Consider the following 20007-nt stretch of genomic DNA (forward strand, 5'->3'; position numbering starts at 1 on the left):
CAGGAGCAGCGTCCCCAGACAGGTGTGTGCCCTGGCCCTGCCAAATACAGGTATTTCACAGCTTCACAACCTGTTGCCTCCTCTATAAATAAATGACCAGCCTGCTCCACAGTGCTGTGTGAGGCCCAAATAGAACACATATGACAATGCTTTGTGAACTGTATATAGCACCTTAAAAAGAAAATAAAAGTGACAGAATATGAAGCTGGGTGCAGTGGCTCATGCCTGTAATCCTGGCACTTTGGGAGGCAGGCAGATCACTTGAGGCCAGGAGTTCAGGACCATCCTGGCCAACATGGCGAAACCCCGCCTCTACTAAAAATACAAAAATTAGTCGGGTGTGGTGGTGCATGCCTGTAATCCCAGCTACTTGGGAGGCTGAGGCAGAAGAATCACTTGAATCCAGGAGGTGGAGGTTGCAGTGAACTGTGATTGCACCACTGCACTCCAGCCTGGGCCACAGAGTGAGACCCTGTCTCAAAAAAAAAAAAAAAAAAGTGACAGAACATGGACCCTTGAGGGAGACTGCGCCTCACAGACTTCCCCTCTGCTCATCACGGGCTTCTCTGCTGCCCTCATCTGCTACCACATAGAGAATGGGAAACTATAATCAGATTCAAGTTGGATTTTTTTTAAAAACCCTAACTTAACTGTATAATGTGAAATAAGAAGTCAGGACTATGCTCTTAGGATATTTTCAGTAATTTGGTCAGACCTCTCTGGAGCAGCTCCTAGTTAACACTCCATCCCTCCCCTGAAAGTTGATTCCTCCATCCAAGCACCTAGTGCTACGCTGGACCATGGGATCAGCCCATTCCTGTGGGACTGCAATCTCTGGAAAGCAGCACAATTCTTAGATCACCACAGGAATCACCTCTGCAACTTTTTACAAAGAGGGAAAGAGAAGCCCAGAACACTCATGTGACTGGCCTGAGTCTCAGTGACTGAGGGGCGTTTCTATTAATAACACTTGCCCATAAGAGAAAGAGTGCGTTCTGCGTAGCTGGACTGTCGATGCTTTCCAGAAAACACTGGCCTTCCAGCTCTGCATTTCCTTCAGCCATCTGCATAGTTTTCAAGGAGTTCCATTTTCACCTGTAATTGTCTTTTCAGATATATTGTTCTGCAGGTTCCTAGGGAATGCAGCAAGATATTTAATCATACTCATTTAACAAATATTTAAATCATTTATTGCCATTAAGTTACAGCATCTCAATATACACACTGCACGGAAATACACAGATAACATTTTTAAACAGTGGGGCCAAGATTTTAAGTACGTGGCCAGCTGTTGGTTGTCTTGTGGTCATTAAAGACAATGTTAAGAATTAGGAGTACTTAAGTGCTAGTAGTTACAAATTTTGTTCTCTTCAGTTTTTCACTAAGTAAATTCTAATAGATAATATACATATTACTGCAGATAAAACCATCATCAGAAATTATTAAATTAATTGCATATTTTGAGCTACTCTTTATGGAAAGAAGTAAAATATTTAATACTTGTAAGGCAGCAGAGAGTTGGTTTAGAAACTCTCAGCTATTTCTATAAAAATAGAATGGTTAGTAAAAATAGCATTCAGTGTATTTTCCTTAGTGAGGCTATTTGTAATGAAATCTGTGACTCAGCAGCAGCTGGCAATGCTGTCCCTTCAAGACCTTGTTCTTCATTTTCCATTGTTATGCAGATGCCTTTTTAGTCATCCTGGAAAGAAACAAAAAGAAAAATTCAATGAGAAACAAAATTTCAATGCCAATTGCAAGGGCTTTGGATGGCTTTAAAAAGACACCTTTACATAACATTTATTTCAACTTACAACTTATAAAAACAGTAATATAGGTTGAGTATCCCTCATCTGAAATGCTTAGGCCCAGACATGTTTCAGATTTTTTCAGATTTTGGAATAACTGGATTATACCAGTTGAGCATCCCTAAACTGAAAATCCAAAATCCAAAATGCTCCAATGAGCACTTCCTTTGAGTGTCATGTTGGCACTCTAAAGGTTTCATATTTTGGAGCATTTCAGATTTTTGGATTTGGGATGCTCAGCCTGTATCCTAGTTCACGTTAACTTTCATGTTTCAGTAAGTTGTTTCCCCAACTGCTAAAGCACATCTATACACACTCCAGTCCCGCAGTACTCCCTCAGAAAAGATTTTAGTTTCATTCTCCCCAATTCCTCAGATTCCTGAAAAGAAAGTAACTAAATTGAAATCTGCTTACTCGTGTTTGATAAGCCGCCCTCCCTGGATGAGCTGGGCTACTTCATTTGTTGCGTGACATGCAAACAGAAGCCAGTTCCGAGGCTGTACCTTGTAGGCAAATCTCATGAATGTCAAAGAATAGCAACAGAGAGCTGCCAAAGATAGCAGAGCAAAGACAATCAGTAACTTAGAAAACTGAGAGCGTTGACAGGACCACAGAGATGAACAGTTCCATTGTCTTGATCAAAAAGGAACCTCTTCTGCGAAAGCCTTTGACAGGTAAAAATTGTTACTTAAATGCCTGTATGAACAGGAAGCTCCTAAAATAATTTACTGTACTGCTATGCATTTTTGTTAATTATTTAAACATTTAAGGAACATATTTCAGAGCAAGAGTAGGCTGAAATTTGTTCTAGCCACTTTTTTTGTCTCCTGGAGTTGCTTATAATCCATTCATTATCTGAAAGAACTGTTATTTATTCCCTCCACAGTGGTTTTATGTTCAAATATCAGGGTTTCAAGTAAGTTTAATGACACTTTCCTCCAAAAAAGTTCACAATATAAATCATTAGAGTGACTATTAGAATGATTCAGATGACACAGTCTTCAGTTGAGTGTGCTAAATCTGAAAGGCAAATAAGATGTTACTACTTCCTAGATAAATATTTCTAATTAATCTTGTTTCTTACTCACATAGAGAAGTAACACTCTTCCATGCCATCACATTCTGTATGTGACTTTCTAATAGTGACTGTAACATCTAGTGCTACAATCTTGAAATGCAAGCAGGAGCTCTACTATGTTGAAAGTCCTCCCAATTATCCAAATCTGCATTCTTACCGAATGTCATCCGCCCACTGATAATCTCTGGAGACTTTTTCATGTCATTGATGGCAGCAATGGGAAGACCCCAGTTGGCTACTGGGCCCCAGAAGTGCTACAAAAAATGAGAGGAAAAGAATGAAGAGACGAAAAAGTTAAGACAGAACTATAAACAGCTGAAATTTCCCTTACTTTAAATAATCATGTGAAACTCGTGAAAACAAATCTGTTTCCATCTTGCAGGTTTACTGGGTTAATTGATGGTTAACATTTAGGTATTGGATTGTCCAAGTGTTCCTGTAGGAATCAGCAGTTCTTACAGCTGAGCCCAGAGCTAGAAAGGGTTTGGCAGCTTCCCAAGGTCCCTACTGGTTTCCACACTACAACCAAGTCATCTCTGATTGTCCCATTTAGAAAATTTAAAAATAAAAATAAGATTTACTTCTTATACAATTCATTGTTGCTATAATTCAAACCCTGTTAGAACTATTCTCCATAATTTTTATGTTTAAATCTATCCACACTCCTTTTCCCAAAATTTTATTAAGATATTTGTTAATAATTCTTAAAATGCAGACCCGAAATTGGGTACTTTTCTGAAGAAAGAAACTTAATAAGGGAATAAATTGTTTTTCAGCTCATGAGCTATTCTAAGATAAAAGAACTTGGAAATCAATGCCCAGGACCCCAGACACTAAGAAATGAAGATTGGAAAGTACTTTTGACATAATAGCAAAAACTTATATTAATATTAAAGAAACGAACCAATAGTTTTTCATTCTACAACTACACTCATCCAAGGATACCAAAGTGAAGTCGTCTGTGTTTGACAGCAGCCACAATCAATTTAATTTTAGAGGCTGAAATAAAATAAGGCTTGTGGCTTTTATTCATTAAAAATGAAAAATTGTTTCATTAATTTAGAATTTGGAAATAATATTTTCAAATCTGAAAGAAACCACATCTTGTTGGCTAAACACCCCTTTTAGTTATCCCAACACTGAGGAGTAAAAACAGTCTTTGCTTGACTTCTGCCTATCATGTTTAGGTTAAATTCAGACTGCTAAATACATTTCTAGACTTTGCTTCTACTATTGACGAGGGGTTAAAATCCAAAGATTCCCTAAAAAGTGGTAAACCAAGGGAAATATAAGAAAAATAAATGGGAATTAGATTTGGCATAATAGAATATGTTAAAATGTTTATTTAACATGAAAGCCATAAGGTCATTTAAATAACTATAAAAGGTCAAAGTTCCCATATAGCCATCACGATAAGTATTTCAGGGTTTAACATGTGAGTTATAAACTCTGTAAATTAGGCACAGTTGGTTTAAAGAATCTTGAGATTCTGGGCTGGCTAATTAGTCCTCTTGCATTCAGACTGCATATTATCTAAGATACTCACTACTGCAACTTTCACTTAATTTCTTACATTTAGACGAGGTGACTAGTGGCTCTCAAATTGGACAGCAAGGCTTTGGAGGAAATATTTCTTCGAAAATGACAAGTTGGGTCGGGTGCAGTGGCTCATGCCTGTAATCTCAGCACTTTGGGAGGCTGAGGTGGGTGGATCACGAGGTCAGGAGTTCAAGACTAGCCTGGCCAACATGGTAAAACCCTGTCTCTACTAAAAATACAAAAATTAGCCGGGCGTGGTGGCAGGTGACTGTAATCCCAGCTACTTGGGAGGCTGAGGCAGAGAACTGCTTGAACCCAGGAGGTGAAGGTTGCAGTGAGCCAAGATTGCACCACTGCACTCCAGCCTGGGTGACAGAGCGAGGCTCCGTCTCAGGAAAAAAAAAAAAAAAAAGAAAATGACAAGTTGGAGAGAAGTATACTCCTGCAGAATTCTATTAACAATGACCCTTAATTTCTTATATTTAGATGAGATATGGCCAGTTTTCTTTTTTCCTTATTCCCCAGACTTTTATAAGGGAGAGTATCTATCTCTCCCTTACCTACTTCTTTTCTTACCCGTCCTGTTATTGGGTGTCACTTCATTTTTCAACTCTCTATTATTCCATAGTGATCTCCCTTTTCCTCCTTTTTCGACCAGGCCTTTCTCCACTTGGTCTATTTTCAACTCCTTTTCCATTTACTCTCTTGCCACTCCTCTGCACTGTATGGTGGTGTTGCTGTCTACTTTATCATGCATGAACCCAGGGCTATAACAGAGCCTGAAGAGTTATTCTAAGAGGGGCATATAATCCACAGTTTCTCTACCACCGGTTGTGAATGTGTCTTCTTTCATAGGTGGGGCTAAAGCAGAAATGGACAATGGAATAAATCTAAACCTAAAGTAGCCTTGGGAGATTCCTGGCTAAGTGGCAGCATTAAAAATTTAAGTGTGGGCTGGGTGTGGTGGCTCACACCTGTAATCCCAGTACTTTGGGAGGCCAAGGCAGGCAGATCGTGAGGTCAGGAGTTCGAGACCAGCCTGACCAACATGATGAAACCCCGTCTCTACTAAAAATACAAAAATTAACTGGGTGTGGTGGCTCGCACCTGTAATCCCAGCTACTCGGGAGGTTGAGGCAGGAGAATCGCTTGAACCCGTGAGGCAGAGGTTGTAGTGAGCCAAGATCGTGCCACTGCACTCTAGCCTGGGCAACAGAGCAAGACTCCATCTCAAAAAAAAAAAAAAAAAAAAATTTAAGTGTGATGAGTGTTAGGTTATAGGAAACAGAGTTCTGCAAGTTAAGAACTATACATACACTTATGACTGTAAGTGTTGAGCTATACTGAAAATATATTTCTTAAGAACACAAAAGGTAAAAATCATTTTAACACTAGTTTAATAAAATACCTAACCTTAGAAAGTTTATAATGCATCTTTTCTATCTAGTACAATATTCTAGTTCTCTCTTCCCTTTTAGAATACAATTGATTTATGCTGTCAGATATTTGGCAGTCAATTTTGAGAAAAATAAGGAACTTTATTAAAATTCAAAAAGAAATTAACATATGTTGGATTAAATGGAAAACATTTTACTTGATTATAATTCTTAATTGTGCTGAAAAGAAAGTTCCAACAGAATTATACAACACCATCTCCTGTGTGAAAATCAAGCCATGGAAATGAACTCCACCCTACAGGAAAAAATCATCCCACCCTTCTTTTCCTGCTTTCTCTTTTTCTTTCTCTATTTCCTTTCATAGGTTGCTAGGCTCCACTGTGACTGTTATCAATGAAGTAATTATATGCTTGTTTCTAGAAACAGGAGTAGGGAGCAGCCCCAGGAGCATGGCTGTCACAGAGCTCATGTCTAGGCTCCCCAGGACAGGCCAGGGTGCAGTAGGCACCCTTCACAACCTTCCAGCCACAGCAGCTAGAGAGGCTCTCACAAGCAAAGGATGCTAAGTCTGTTATCCCTAACTCTGTTAATGCAGAAAGTCTGCAAAAGCGTGAAATGGATGGAAATAATTTTCTTACCGTACTATTTTGTGAAGAGTCACCAAAGTTCAGACAGGACAGACATGGAAAAAAAAGAAAAAAAAATCAAATGATTTTGGTCTTATTAGGTTACTGTAACCTCACACCTGTATTCAAATTTCAGTAACAGGACTACAATGTTAACAGTGTATATTCTTTTATTATTTTTAAAAGATCAAGTAATATTATTTATAATAAGAACTTTGACTTAATGAAATTAGATCTTAATTTTATGGAAAATAAGTGCAATCCTTAGAGCAGAACTGTCCAATAGAAATATAATGCAAGGCACAAATACAAGCCACGTATGTAATTTACAACTTCTAGAAGCCACATTAAGAAAACTAAAAAGAAGGCCGGGGACAGTGGCTTATGCCTGTAATCCCAGCACTTTGGGAGGCTAAGGCAGGAGGATTGCTTGAGGCCAGGAGTTCATTATTAATCTGGGCAACATAGTATATACACACATATATACTATGTGTGTATACCCATCTATACACAAATATATTTTAAAAATTAGCTGGACATGGGTGGTTTGTGCCTCCAGTGGATTGTTTGAGCCCAGGAGTTCAAGTCTGCAGTGAGGTATGATCATACCACTGTACTCCAGCCTGGGCAACAGAGCAAGACCCTGTCTGGAAAAAAAAAAGGAAAAGAAAAAGTAGAAAAGTAAAAAGAAACCACAGAAATTACTTGTATTAATATTTATTTAATCCATATGTACGCAAAAAAAATTTTAATTTCAGAATGTAATCAATAAAAACTATTCATTAGACCTTTTACATGCTTTTTCATACAATTATTTGGACTCTAGTGTGTATTTTACACTTACGGCACATCTCGGCTTGAACTAGTTACATTTCAAGTGATCAGTAGCCACCTGTGGCTAGTGGCTCTCAAATTGGACAGCACAGCTTTCGAGGAAATATTTCCTTAAAAGTGATAAGTTAGAGAGAAGTATACTGCTGCAGAATTCTATTAACAATGAAACTTTCCCTTCTGCTTACTAACACATTGCACCAGAATGTGAATCCCTGGAGGGATGTATTTTTGTTACTACTGGACTACTTAAAGTAGGGTCTGGCATTTAAACTGGAATTTAAAAAATATTTGTCGAATGAATGAATAGTAAAAATGTCAATGCTGTTTTCCAGAATGTTAAATTTAAAAACACACCAAAAACTTATATTGAGTTACTTTTATTTCTGAAATAACAATTTCTCTTGCCAGGATATACCTGAGCTCTTCTCTTAGAGCAAAATCTCAAAGTTGAGCTACTGAAAGAGTTATTGAAATAAAATAATAAAATTGAGCAGTACGGCAGGGGGAAAAATGAAATAATAAAATCCTTTATAAACAGACTCAAGTCCAAAGAATTCTACTAGTTGTTTTGTTTTTAGAGAGCACAGAGATTATAATTTGTAACATGAAAATAATTGTTGATGGTGCTAATAATACAGTAGTCCCCCTTATCCTCAGGGGATGCATTCTATGACCTCCAGTGGATGCCTGAAACCGTGGATAATACAGAACCCTATATATACTATGTTTTTCTCCTATACATACATACCTATGATAATGTTTAATTTATAAATTAGGCAGAGTACGAGATTGACAACAATTACTACTAATAAAATAGAATAATTATGACAATAAACTGATATAAAAATTTTGAGAATGTGGTTACTCTCTCTTTCACAATACTGTAATATTTTTTTGGACCACAAGTGGCCTTGAGTGACTGAAACCATAGAAGGAGAAACTGCAGATGAGGGGGTACTACTATGTGCTTCAGATAGGTTATATTATGAAATATATATCATTCATATAATTATATATACAAATATAATTATCCAAATTATATTTCACAGCAAGTACAAACTGAACACAATGCTTTATAGCAGAGAGATTGATAACCTTACCAGATCAGACAGCATAATCTAGCTAGAACAGTCATTCACCTACGGCATTGCTCTCCTTCAAATACCTTTGTCAGTATCTGAACACTGGCCCTTTAGGTAACTATGAATAACCAAGGGAACATTTTTTCCCTATAAAAATATTTTAAATGATGTCGTACTTACAATGTGAAGTTTCAACTTGGACATAACTTAGTTTTTCCTTTAGGACTCTCTCCTTAAATCATACAACAGCTTGATTATACACCCTATTTTACAACAGATTACAAATGTATAAGGGAGATTATAAATGTATGAGAATAAGGGAGAATTACAAATGTATGAGAATAAGGATTAGTATAGATTACAAATGTATGAGAATAAGGGAGAATTAACTTCTGCCTTCATACCTTGCTCAATTCAAAAGTCCTACATGAATATAATCACATTAATTACTGTAAAACAATCTGAGAGTAAAGTCAGTTTAAATATGTCTGTTAAATACAAAACACTACAACTCAACATCCCTCAATTCTAAGTCAGGGTTTTCTAGAATGCATGAATCAACGACTCAATCAAAATATCTGAAAAGCATATTTGTGCAGAACCAAATTAGAAAAAAAAATGCTTCCAAATATGTATTATTACTTGTTTCAAAAAAAAAGGGGGAGATAAATTTATAAGCCACATATAAACTGCAATTTGGGGACAGTAATGCAAAACCATTTAGAAAATATTCTTGATTTTCTCTTTATTTGGTATGCTGCCTTTATTTTCAGTAAAAAAGCAAACAAACACAAAACCCATAGACTTTCTTGGGTTCACTTATGATTTCGAATTCTCATGGAGGAGAAACTATATTTCCAGTTAAAAATTAAGTATTCTGTTTTTTTAAGAAATAAACTTTATTTTTGAGAAAAGTTTTAGGCTCACAGTAAAATTGAACCAAAGTACAGAAACCTTCCATATACACCCTGTCCCGAAACATGCACGCACTCTCCCATTATCTACATCCCCCGCCCATGGTGTCTTTATCACAATCACGAAACTTACATTGACACAGGATTGTTACCCAAAGTCCATATCTACATTAAGGTTCACTGTTAGTGCTGTATATCCTGTGGGTTTGGATGAACATATGATGTCATGCATCCATCATTATAGTGTCTTACAGTAGTTTCACTCTCTAAAAATCCTCTGTGCTCCACCTAAACCCTTGCAACCACTGATCTTTCAACTATCTCCATAATTTTGCCTTTTCCAGAACGTTGTGTAGTTGGAACCAGGTAGTATGCAGCCTTTTCAGACTGGCTTCTTTCATTCAGTAATATGAATTTAAGTTTCCCTCATGTCTTTTCATGGTTTCATAGCTCACTTTTTAGTGCTGAATAATATTCCATTGTCTGGATGTACCACAATTTATTTTGCCATTCACCTACCAAAGGACATCTTGTTTGCTTCCAAGTTTTGGCAGTTATGAATAAAACCTCTATAAAAATTCACATGCAGGTTTTCGTGGGGACCTAAGGGTTCAACTCCTAGGGGTAAATACCAAAGAATGTGTAAGAAACTGCCAAACTGTTTCCCAAAGTGGCTGCAGGATTTTGCATTCCCATCAGCAATGAATGAGAGTTCCTGTTGATTCACATCCTAATCAGCATTTGTTTTTGTCAGCGTTCTGCCTTTTGGCCTTTCTAATAGATGTTTAGTGGTATCTCGTTTTAATTTGCATTTCCCCAATGACATATGATGTAGAACAGTGGTGTCCAATCTTTTGGCAGAGCTTCTTTTCATATGCTTATTTGCCATCTGAACACGGAGAGGTATCTGCTTAGGTCTTCGGCCCATTTTTAATTGAGTTCCTTTCTTATTGTTGAGTTTTGTTTTTGTGGGTTTTGTTGGCTTTTTTTGAGAGGGAGTCTTGCTCTGTTGCCCAGGATGGAGTGCAGTGGCATGATCTTGGCTGACTGCAACCTCCGCCTCCCAGGTTCCAGTGATTCTCCTGCCTCAGCCTCCCAAGTAGCTGGGATTATAGGTACCCGTCACCACACCTGGCTAATTTCTGTATTTTAGTAGAGAATTAGGTAGAGGTTTCACCATGCTGGCCAGGCTGGTCTCAAACTCTTGACCTCAAGTGATCTGCCTGCCTTGGCCTCCCAAAGTGCTGGGATTACAGGCGTGAGCCACCACGCCTGGCCTTATTGTTAAGTTTTAAGAGTTCTTTGTATATTCTGGAAAAGTCCTTTATCAGTTATGTACTCTGCAAATATTTTCTCCTATATTATCTTTTCATTCTCTTGACAGCATCTTTCACAGAGCAAAACTTTAATTTTTATGAAGTCCAGCTTATCAATTATTTCTGGGATCATGTCTTTTGTCTTGTAACAGAAAAACTCATCCCCAAACCCAAGGTAATTTAGGTTTTCTCCTAAATTATCTGCTAGGAGTTTCACAGTTTGTGATTTACATTTAGGTCTGTGATCCTTTTTGAGTGAATTTTTGTAAATAGTATAAGGTCTGTGTCTACATTCGTTTTTTTTTGCAATTGCATGTCCAGTTGTTCCAGCACTATTTGTTGAAAAGACTGTCTTTACTACATTGTTTTGCCTTTGCTCCTTTGTCAAAATTTAGTTGATTTTGTTTATGTAGGTCTACTTCTGGGCACTTTATTCTGTTCCATTGATTGATCTGTCTATTCCTTTGCCAATAACATGCTGTCTGGATTACTGTGGCTCTATAGTAAGTTTTAAAGTTAGGTAATGTCAGTCCTCCAACTTTGTTCTCCTCCTCCAATACTGTGTTGGCTATTTTTGGGTTTACCGCCGTCTCCATTTAAACTCCAAAATCTGTGTGTTGATATCCACAGAATAACGTGCTGGGACTTTAACTTTCACCTATTCACTTAAAAAAAGTACTTTATGGCTTCTCTTTGGCATATTCAAAGTACCAGCATCACTAGTCTTGTACTTTGGGGCCATCATTAAATAAAATATGGGTTACTTGAACAGAAGCACTGCAATACCACAATGGCTAAGTGACTAGGTAGGATGACTAAGTGACTAACAAGTAGGTAGCATCTACAGCATACAGATGGTGGATGAAGGGATGGTTCATGTTTCAAGAAGGACAAAGTGGGATGGTATGAGATTTCATCATGCTACTCAGAATGACAGAAAATTTACAATTTATGAATTGGTTGCTCCTGAAACTTTCCACTTAATATTTTCAGACCTTAGTTGGCCACAAGTAACTGAAACTGCAGAAAGCAAACTGTGGATAAGGGGGGTGGAGAGCTACTGTATTTCCTTTCTTCTGCTTATTTTCATTCTAATTTGCTTTTTTTTTTTTTTTTAGTTTTGTAAGGTGGAGGCTTAGATGATTGATTTTAGAACCTTCTTGTTTTCTAATATATGCATCCAGTGCTATAAAAATTTCTCTCTAATCACTGCTTTAACTGTATCCCACAAATTCTGATAAGTTGTGTTTGCACTTTTATTTAGTTCAAAATATTAAAAAATGTATCTTGAGATTTCTTCTTTGACCCAGAGTTATTTAGAAGTGTGCTGTTTAATCTCCAAGTATCAGGGATTTTCCAGCTTTCGTTAGTGACTTCTAGTTTAATTCCAAAGCACACACCATATGATTTCTAGTCTTTTAAATTGGTTAAGGTGTGTTCTATTCGCCAGAATTTATCTTGGTGAGTGTTCCATGTGAGCTTGAGAAGAATGTGTATTCTGCTGCTGTTACATGTAGCAGTCTACTGATGTTCATCATATCCAGTTGATTCATTGTTTTGTTGAGTTAAATTATGTCCGTACTGATTTTCTGCCTGCTGGGTCTATTTATGATGGAGGGGTGAAATCTCCAATTATATTAGTGGATTCATCTATTTTTTCTTGCAATTCTATCAGTTTTTGCCTCATGTGTTTTAATGCTCTAATGGTGCATACACATTAAAGATTGTTACCTGTATTAAGGCTCTCCAGAGAGACAGAACTAATAGAAGATGTATAGCTATAGATACATATACACATACGTGTGTGTGTGTATATATATATATATATATAATTTTTAATGGAAATTGGCTTATGCTGTTATAGAAGTTATAAGTCTCACAAGCTGGAGAATCAGTAAAGCCAGTGCTATAACTCAGTCTGAGTCCAAAGGCCTGAGAACTAGGGGAGCCGATGGTGTAACTCAGTCCGAGGCTAAAGGCCCTGAGAACGTGAAGGGCCACTGGTGTAAATCCTAGAGTCCAAAAGCCCAAGAACCTAGTATTCTGATGTCTGAAGGCAGAAGAAAATGGAAGTCCAAGCTCCAGAAGAGAGAGCAAATTGTCTCTTTTCTACCTTTCTGTTTTACTGGGGCCCTCAACAGATTGAATGATGCCCACTTACATGGGTGAGGGCACATCTTCTTTACTCAGTCTACTGATTCAAATGCCAATCTCTTCCAGAAATACCTGCATAAACATGCCCAGAAATAATGTTTTACCATCTATCTGGGTATCTGTTAACCCAGTAAAGTTGACACCTAAAATTAACCATTGCATATGTCTTTTTGGAGAATAGATCCCATTATCATATGTAATGTCTCTCTTTATCCCTGGTAATTTTCCTTGCTCTGAAGTATGCTCCATCTATAGTTACCAATGCCTTTTCTTAATTAATGTTAACATGGTACACCTATCTCTACCTATTTACTTTTAATCTAGATGTGTATTTACACTTAAAGTGGGTTTCTTGTAGACAATGTATATTGAGTCTTATTTTTTGATCCACTCATACAATATGTCTTTTAATTGGTACTTTTAGTCTACTGATATTCAAAGTGATTATTGATATAGTTGTATTACTATTTACCATATTTGTTACTGTTTTCTATTTGTTGTCCTTGTTCTTTGTTCTTTTTTTGCCTTCCATTCTTTTTCTGCCTTTTATGGTTTTAAATGAGCATTTTATATAATTCCATTTTCCCTCCTTTCCTGGCATATCAGTTACAATTACTATTATTATTATTTATTCTTTTTTTTTTTGAGACAGTCGCGCTCTGTTAGCCAGGCTGGAGTGCAGTGGCTGACCCATGCCGGCGCCCAGGCCACCCTGGAAGCTGCTGCTGCTGCCCACTCGGGAGACAATCAAGGAGCTGATGCGGGCACTGGGCCTGCTCATGTAGGAGGAGCTGCTGAAGGCCCAGAGGCCAGGGGTGAACACCTTGTAGGGCTGCTGGGTCACCCTGATGGACATGGGGGAGGCACAAGTGGAGGCAGGCAGGCTGAACAAGGAGGAGATTTGAAAAGGAGCAGAGGAGCTGCTTTTAGGTCAGTCTCTAATTTTTCCAAAATTACAGTAATGTTAGCTTTCACTGAAAGAACTGAGAGCAATTTAGGTAATTTATAACTTACTTATGTACTACTAAAAGGATCCAACTGACAGCCTAGCATAGTATATTTCTAACATTATTCAAAGTAAAATGGGATAAAATTTTGAGATATTTTAGATCATAATTCTACAGTTTGCTGAAATTTATTCTTACCAAATTTTGTCTAGTTTTCTAGTTCAAATTAAAATGAGGGAGGGTTTTAACAATTAGAATTTGTGATATTCAGCTATATATTTAGTGAGCCAAAAGTCAGCTGAATGACAGTAAAGATCTTTGTGACTGGACTATCCAGATATTAAGAGATTCTTATCGCTAGTCCTGCTTCAACATTTACAGCTTCATTCAATTTCTGAAAGTCAATTATATGGCAGGGAAGTGCTCAAAAAGTCCAAGGACCGGGTGTGAAAAGCAGTTTGGCAGAGAAAAGGGAGACATATGCAGGAAAACATGGAGCACAAAAATATCTAAAACCTTCTTTTCAAAACCATTTCTATGCATTACTATTTTCCTTTAAATCCCAAGTTGACATTTCTGTTTTAGCTTCACAAGTTTGGTATCCAGAGGTTCTGAAGTTAACTGTTTTGTTCAGATATCAGCCTTCTCATGTGGCAAATGAAGCACTGGAATTTCTAAGGCCTGTTTCAACTCTAATATTCCACAAGTTTGGGAAAGATTCACTTTTATTTTACTGCAACTTCTCACCTGGGTAGTAAGAATAAATTCTGAAAGCTTTCCTGGAGACTCAGAAGTTAAAATTAATTTAGAATACCTCATCAACTTGAGAATATTCAATGCAAACATCCCACTAACTTCAGATTCATAAGCATGCTAAGTGATTAACTGATTTTAAAGCACTCTATGATCTAGGTTCTTCTTAAGAAAACATCCTCTGCACACATATACAAATACGTGTGTGTGTGTGTGTGTGTGTGTGTGTATCCATTCACCTTTACTGTAATATACAAACTTGAGAAGAGGAGTAAGTCTCTAGAATAAAGCTGCACAGACCTTGATTGAGTTAATCATTAAAATATATGTCCTACCTCAAAACTTTTTTGCTCATTCTAATTTATTCTTCTTAACCAGAAATCCAGGAAGGAGAATGAGAGAAGAGGAGAAGCAAACAAGAGCTCTCTTTTTCTATTCTGTCAATAAGAAAGGTGAGGGAATAGTTTCTTAAGAAAAAGGCATTGGAATAGAGACCCAGGAAGTTCTTGATTCAAGATCCTAATCAAGGTAAGTAAGAAGAGATAGAAGAAAGTATCAAAAAGAGAGTACCAGAAATCCTGGGGATTAAACATGCAATATTAGTTACAATAAAAAATAAATTGAACACTTACTTTTGTCAAGCGCTATACTATGTCATTAAACAGGTACCAAAGCGCAAAAGCTAAACAATTTGCCCAAGCTCACAAAGCTGGAAAGCAAGAGCTGGGCTTCAAATCCATCATTCAAACTCATCACCTAGGTTTAACAGTACTATTATCACAATTAACAATTGTCAATAATTATTTAACATTATTTAATACTGAGATCCTATTTAAGTGTTCTGTTATCCCAGTAATGCCTTTTCCAGCTGTTTTTTTCACACCAGGCCCAATCAAAGTCCACACATTGCCTTTGGTTCTTAGGTGTCCTAAGTGAGAGCCTGTTTCATAACCTCTTTCAGTGAAAAAAAAAATCATTTAAAATACATGTGGATGGGCTGGGCACAGTGGTTCACGCCTATAATCCCAGAGCTTTGGGATGCCAAGATGGGAGGACTGCTTGACACTGGGAGTTCAAGGACAGCCTGGGCAACATAGCAAGGTCCCATCTCTAAGAAAAAACAAAAAACTAGCCAGGTATGATTGTGCACACCTGTAGCCTTAGCTACTTGGGAGGCTGAGGCAGGAGGCTCACTCAAGCCCAGGAGTGGGAGGTTACAGTGAGCCATGATCATGCCATTGCACTCCAGCCTGGGTGACAGAGTAATACCCTGTCTCTAAATAAATAAATATACTTGGAAATTCAGTTTAGTAAAAATGTTCAACTTGATTCATAAAACATGATTGAAATAAATTTATAATCTGTGTAAAATATGATTTTAAATTTATGCTGAAAAACTCAATTATGTTATTAATTTTTAAAATTCTAGAACAGCTTTAGTTGAGAAAACCTCTAGACCCCTTCAGTAGGCTACAAAAAGAATGCAGAGGATGCAAAGTATGTACAACAGGCAACTGATGAAGTAAAAAGAGGAAGGGATGGAACCTTGTTTCTGATTAGAAGAAAAGACATACAATGATGTTTTCTGCTTTATATTTTATTCTCCTTTGCTAAAGAAAAGCCGGGCTGTAAGCATAAAGCTTGGAAGAACAAATAGGAAGTACTTTCCTCTGATATGTTCTAGGAAGAAATGTTTCTCTTTCTAGGGGAGGAAACACTAAAATAAAAAGCTTCTGGTCAGAGTTTTGATACCTGACCTCAAACTGGCCCTCAATCACTGTTTGGCAGACCTAGCATGAATTCCCACTGCTGCCAAGAATGGCAGGGTAAACAGGTCAGCTGAATGTTTCACATCACGTGTTCACCTTTCAAAAATAATTTCAGTTCAAGATCATAGAGCTTTATAGCTCACACAAGATTTTAACTTTCTAAATAACTGTAAACTTTAAAAAATGTTTTCGCTTGCAAAAACAGAAGGATATAATAAAATGTAGAGTGATTTGGAGTTTCCAAGTATTTTCACATCCCTTATCCAATTTAATTTTCTTGATAACCCAAAAAGAGCATTATCATTAAACCCATTTGATGGACAAATAAAGTCTGCTGGGATCAACTTGCTGGGGATCCTGGACTGTGAGTCATTCTTCTGAATCTTAGTCTGGTGCTCTACCAGGCAACACTGTTCTGAGTAATGCAATTCTCTTCTTTTCCTTATTTAGTCAAAATGTAATTGAATTAAATACTGGAGAAAGTATAAAAATTTAAAGCTACATAAAGTTAATTTTAGAAAAAAAGGTTAGATGATATGCTGAAGTATCCTATTGAAAAGCCTGGCTCTTGGAAACCCATTTAGTAGAAGAAAATATAACACTTAGAAAAGCAGAACTCTCTTCCTTGAAAATATATTTAACAAATTCTTCCTATGTAATAAAACTGTTATGGCCGGGCATGGTGGCTCACACCTGCTAACCCCAGCACTTTGGGAGGCCGAGGTGGGCGGATCACCTGAAGTCGGGAGTTCGAGACCAGCCTGACCAACATGGAGAAACCCCGTCTCTACTAAAAATACAAAATTAGCCCGGTAATCTCAGCTACTTGGGAAGCTAAGATAGGAAAATCACTTGAACCCAGGAGGCGGAGGTTTGGATGAGCCAAAATAGTGCCAGTGCACTCCAGCCCGGGCAACAAGAGTGAAACTCTGTCTCAAAAAAAAAAAAAAAAAAAAGAAAAGAAAACTGTTAATTATCAGCATAATTTTTATATAGCTAGGTGTCATAACTGTATTTTTAATTTTACCATACAATGTTATCCTTAGCTGTACCTATTAGGAAGGCTCATTATCCAATACATTAGTAAAAAGCTAAAGTAATATTCAAAGCTGTAAAGAAACTTAACAGTAAGGATTAAGAGCATATCCTCAGATTGCTACTTTGTTCACATTTTCTACCATTAATCTGATAAATTGCTGTGCTCCACAGTACTAAACATCCATCTTAATTAATCGTAGTTCTATTTAAGCATAGAAATGTCTTTTTTTGAAAGTCAGAAGTGAAGCTTCTGTTTACACGTTTACCATATGGCAGACTGAATTATTTTTCCTACCCTACTGCTCTATAAAAGTAGAAGTAAAAAGTATTTGCAATAAAATTCAGGATTTAAAACTTTTTTATTGCTAAAATCAAGCTGCCTTCATACTATCCCTTTTGTGTGGTTATAACAGGATTTATTCCTCCTCAGCTTTCATCTCTTTACCTCTTGACCACACTATTAACTACTGAAAAAAAAAATGCAGCTGTACACTTACCTAGGTTTTAAAATCATACACTGAAAAACTAACTAAAATTACACTCCTAAATAACCTAAAACTGCTTCAAAGTTACATTCAATATTTTGAAATAAAAGCAAGCGCCCCAAGATTAGAGGTGCAAATAAATTATAGAAAGTGTATTTTCAGGCTTTCCAACCGCGAATGCTCTTTGTTTCTAACTGGAAGGGAGGAGTTAACAGAAAATAGAACAAGAAGAAAAATTATGTCCTTAGAGACACATCACATTACTTTGGTTGACAGAATTTCGTATATAAAAACATCTTAAATTGTACTTCCTCCCAAGCTTAAAGTCCTTATAATGAGAAAACCGAAAGGCGAACCCAAGGCCAGCACATTTTATTTCCGCTGTCCCAGATGCGCGCTGGGCGCACCCGAAGCTCCGCTCCAACAGCGCCGCGCCGCGCTCTCAGCAGCGCCTCCCGCTGGCGTCTCCCCACCCCACACCCAGGTCGCGGCCTCTAGCACACCTGGACGGCCGCAGGTGACCGGCGACCCACTCCGAGGATCTGGCAGAAACCGGCCAGGAAACCACTCCCGCCCGGAGGAGCGAGCCACTGTCACCTGGCCTGGAGGGACGTTCCCACTGCCAACCATGGGAGAGGAACGAGCCTCTGTCACCCCTGCCGGGTCACCTTGCCCTGAGGGGCGCCCACTGTCACCCCTGCCGGGAGAGGCGTCCCCATGGTCACCCTGTCCTGAGGAGCGCCGTCACTTTCGTCCCTCCCGGTCCCCACTGCCACTCTGGCCGGGAAGGGCGTCCACTGTTATGCCTACCAGGAGAGGCGTCCCCATTGTCACCCTGGCCAGTAGGGACGCCCACCGTCACCCGCTCCCTGAAGGGGACTCCATGTCACCCCTACCTTGAGGAGTGCCCACTGTCACCCTGCCAGGAGAGGACACTCACTGTCACTCCCGCCCTGAGGAGCGCCCACTGTCACCCTGCCGAGAGAGGACACCCACTGTCACCCCCGCCCTGAGGGGTGCCCACTGTCATCCTGCCGGGAGAGGACAATCACCGTCACCCCCGCCCTGAGGGGCGCCCACTGTCACCCTGCCGGGAGAGGACACCCACTGTCACCCCCGCCCTGAGGGGTGCCCACTGTCATCCTGCCGGGAGAGGACAATCACCGTCACCCCCGCCCTGAGGGGCGCCCACTGTCACCCTGCCGGGAGAGGACACCCACTGTCACCCCCGCCCTGAGGGGCGCCCACTGTCACCCTGCCGAGAGAGGACAATCACTGTCACCGCCGCCCTGAGGGGCGCCCACTGTCACCCTGCCGAGAGAGGACAATCACTGTCACCGCCGCCCTGAGGGGCGCCCACTGTCACCCTGCCGGGAGAGGACACCCACTGTCACCCCCGCCCTGAGGGGCGCCCACTGTCACCCTGCCGAGAGAGGACAATCACTGTCACCGCCGCCCTGAGGGGCGCCCACTGTCACCCTGCCGGGAGAGGACACCCACTGTCACCCCCGCCCTGAAAGGCGCCCACAGTCACCCGCTCTCTACGCCGTCCGCTTCGGGGTGTGGCGGTCCGGGAGGGATCTGGGTGGGGACCCCTGACAAGCGCACCCTCTCGCCTGGGCCCGGGCCCACCCGCTGCCCGGAGCCACCGCGTCCTCGCGGCAGCCCTCGTCGCGGACTGCACGGGTCGCAGCCTCCCGGGTGCCCCTCCGGGTTGTGGGGTCCGGCCTGCGGCGCTCGTCACCTCATGAGGTAGTCCCGGAAATCCTTGCTTCGGACATAGTCCGCCGCTTTCCGCACTAGCGCGCCAGCCATGGCTGTGCCGACACCAGACCCCGAGTGGTCCCTGCCTCTGCTGCCGCTTCCCAGAGCCAAAGACACCCAGCCAACCCCCCGGCGGCCGACGGCGAGCTAGCCCGAAGGCCCGCCTCACGACACCCGGCCACGCCTTACGGCCGCGCCGCGCTGCCCGGCTCTCGGCCAATGACAGGGCGTAGGGCCAGAGATGGTGGCGCGGACTGGCTGGCTCGTGCCGCACACCTCCTTCCCGCCCTCGGTGGCGCACGGGGGCGGGGCCCGCTGCCGTAAAACGGCTGGGGCTGGGCCGGGGCTGGCAGACGGTTGCTAGGTTCCCGCGGCTCCCGGCCAGCGGGGTCGTGGAGGTGACATCTCTCTGACCCGCAGGACTGTGGCCGCCCTGCCGAGCGTCGCGCGGTCTTGGGGCGCCCTGCAGTGGGGCCCCTGCGGCGCAGCGCGCGGTGGGACTG

The 20007-nt window shown here is 40.2% G+C and overlaps 1 protein-coding gene across 2 annotated transcripts; it reads right to left on the reverse strand.

The window, feature by feature from the left end:
* Positions 1-1167: 1167 nt before the first annotated feature.
* Positions 1168-19690, reverse strand: MPC1 (mitochondrial pyruvate carrier 1). Of its 2 annotated transcripts, XM_054492477.2 has the most exons (5): positions 19485-19690; positions 17425-17428; positions 3044-3140; positions 2223-2355; positions 1168-1702 (listed from the first exon to the last, which is right to left on the reverse strand). In XM_054492477.2, the coding sequence occupies exons 1-5, from the start codon at positions 19553-19555 to the stop codon at positions 1678-1680; spliced, it is 330 nt and encodes a 109-aa protein (XP_054348452.1). In that variant the 5' UTR covers positions 19556-19690; the 3' UTR covers positions 1168-1677. The 2 variants fall into 2 exon arrangements, with proteins under 2 accessions (XP_054348452.1, XP_054348451.1); XM_054492476.2 differs by lacking the exons at positions 17425-17428; positions 19485-19690 and adding an exon at positions 6461-6483.
* Positions 19691-20007: the final 317 nt, after the last annotated feature.

The sequence above is a fragment of the Pongo pygmaeus genome, chromosome 5 (genome assembly GCF_028885625.2).
Source record: "Pongo pygmaeus isolate AG05252 chromosome 5, NHGRI_mPonPyg2-v2.0_pri, whole genome shotgun sequence".
NCBI lineage: Eukaryota > Metazoa > Chordata > Mammalia > Primates > Hominidae > Pongo > Pongo pygmaeus.

Coding starts and splice junctions, on each gene's coding strand:
- MPC1 (XM_054492477.2), bottom strand. CDS start 19,555: ATGGCTGGCGCGCTAGTGCGGAAAGCGGCGGACTATGTCCGAAGCAAG. Junction 2,356..3,043: donor CAGTGGGCGGATGACATTCG/GTAAGAATGCAG, acceptor TATCTTTGGCAG/CTCTCTGTTGCTATTCTTTG. Junction 1,703..2,222: donor GGGCGGCTTATCAAACACGA/GTAAGCAGATTT, acceptor GTTTCTTTCCAG/GATGACTAAAAAGGCATCTG.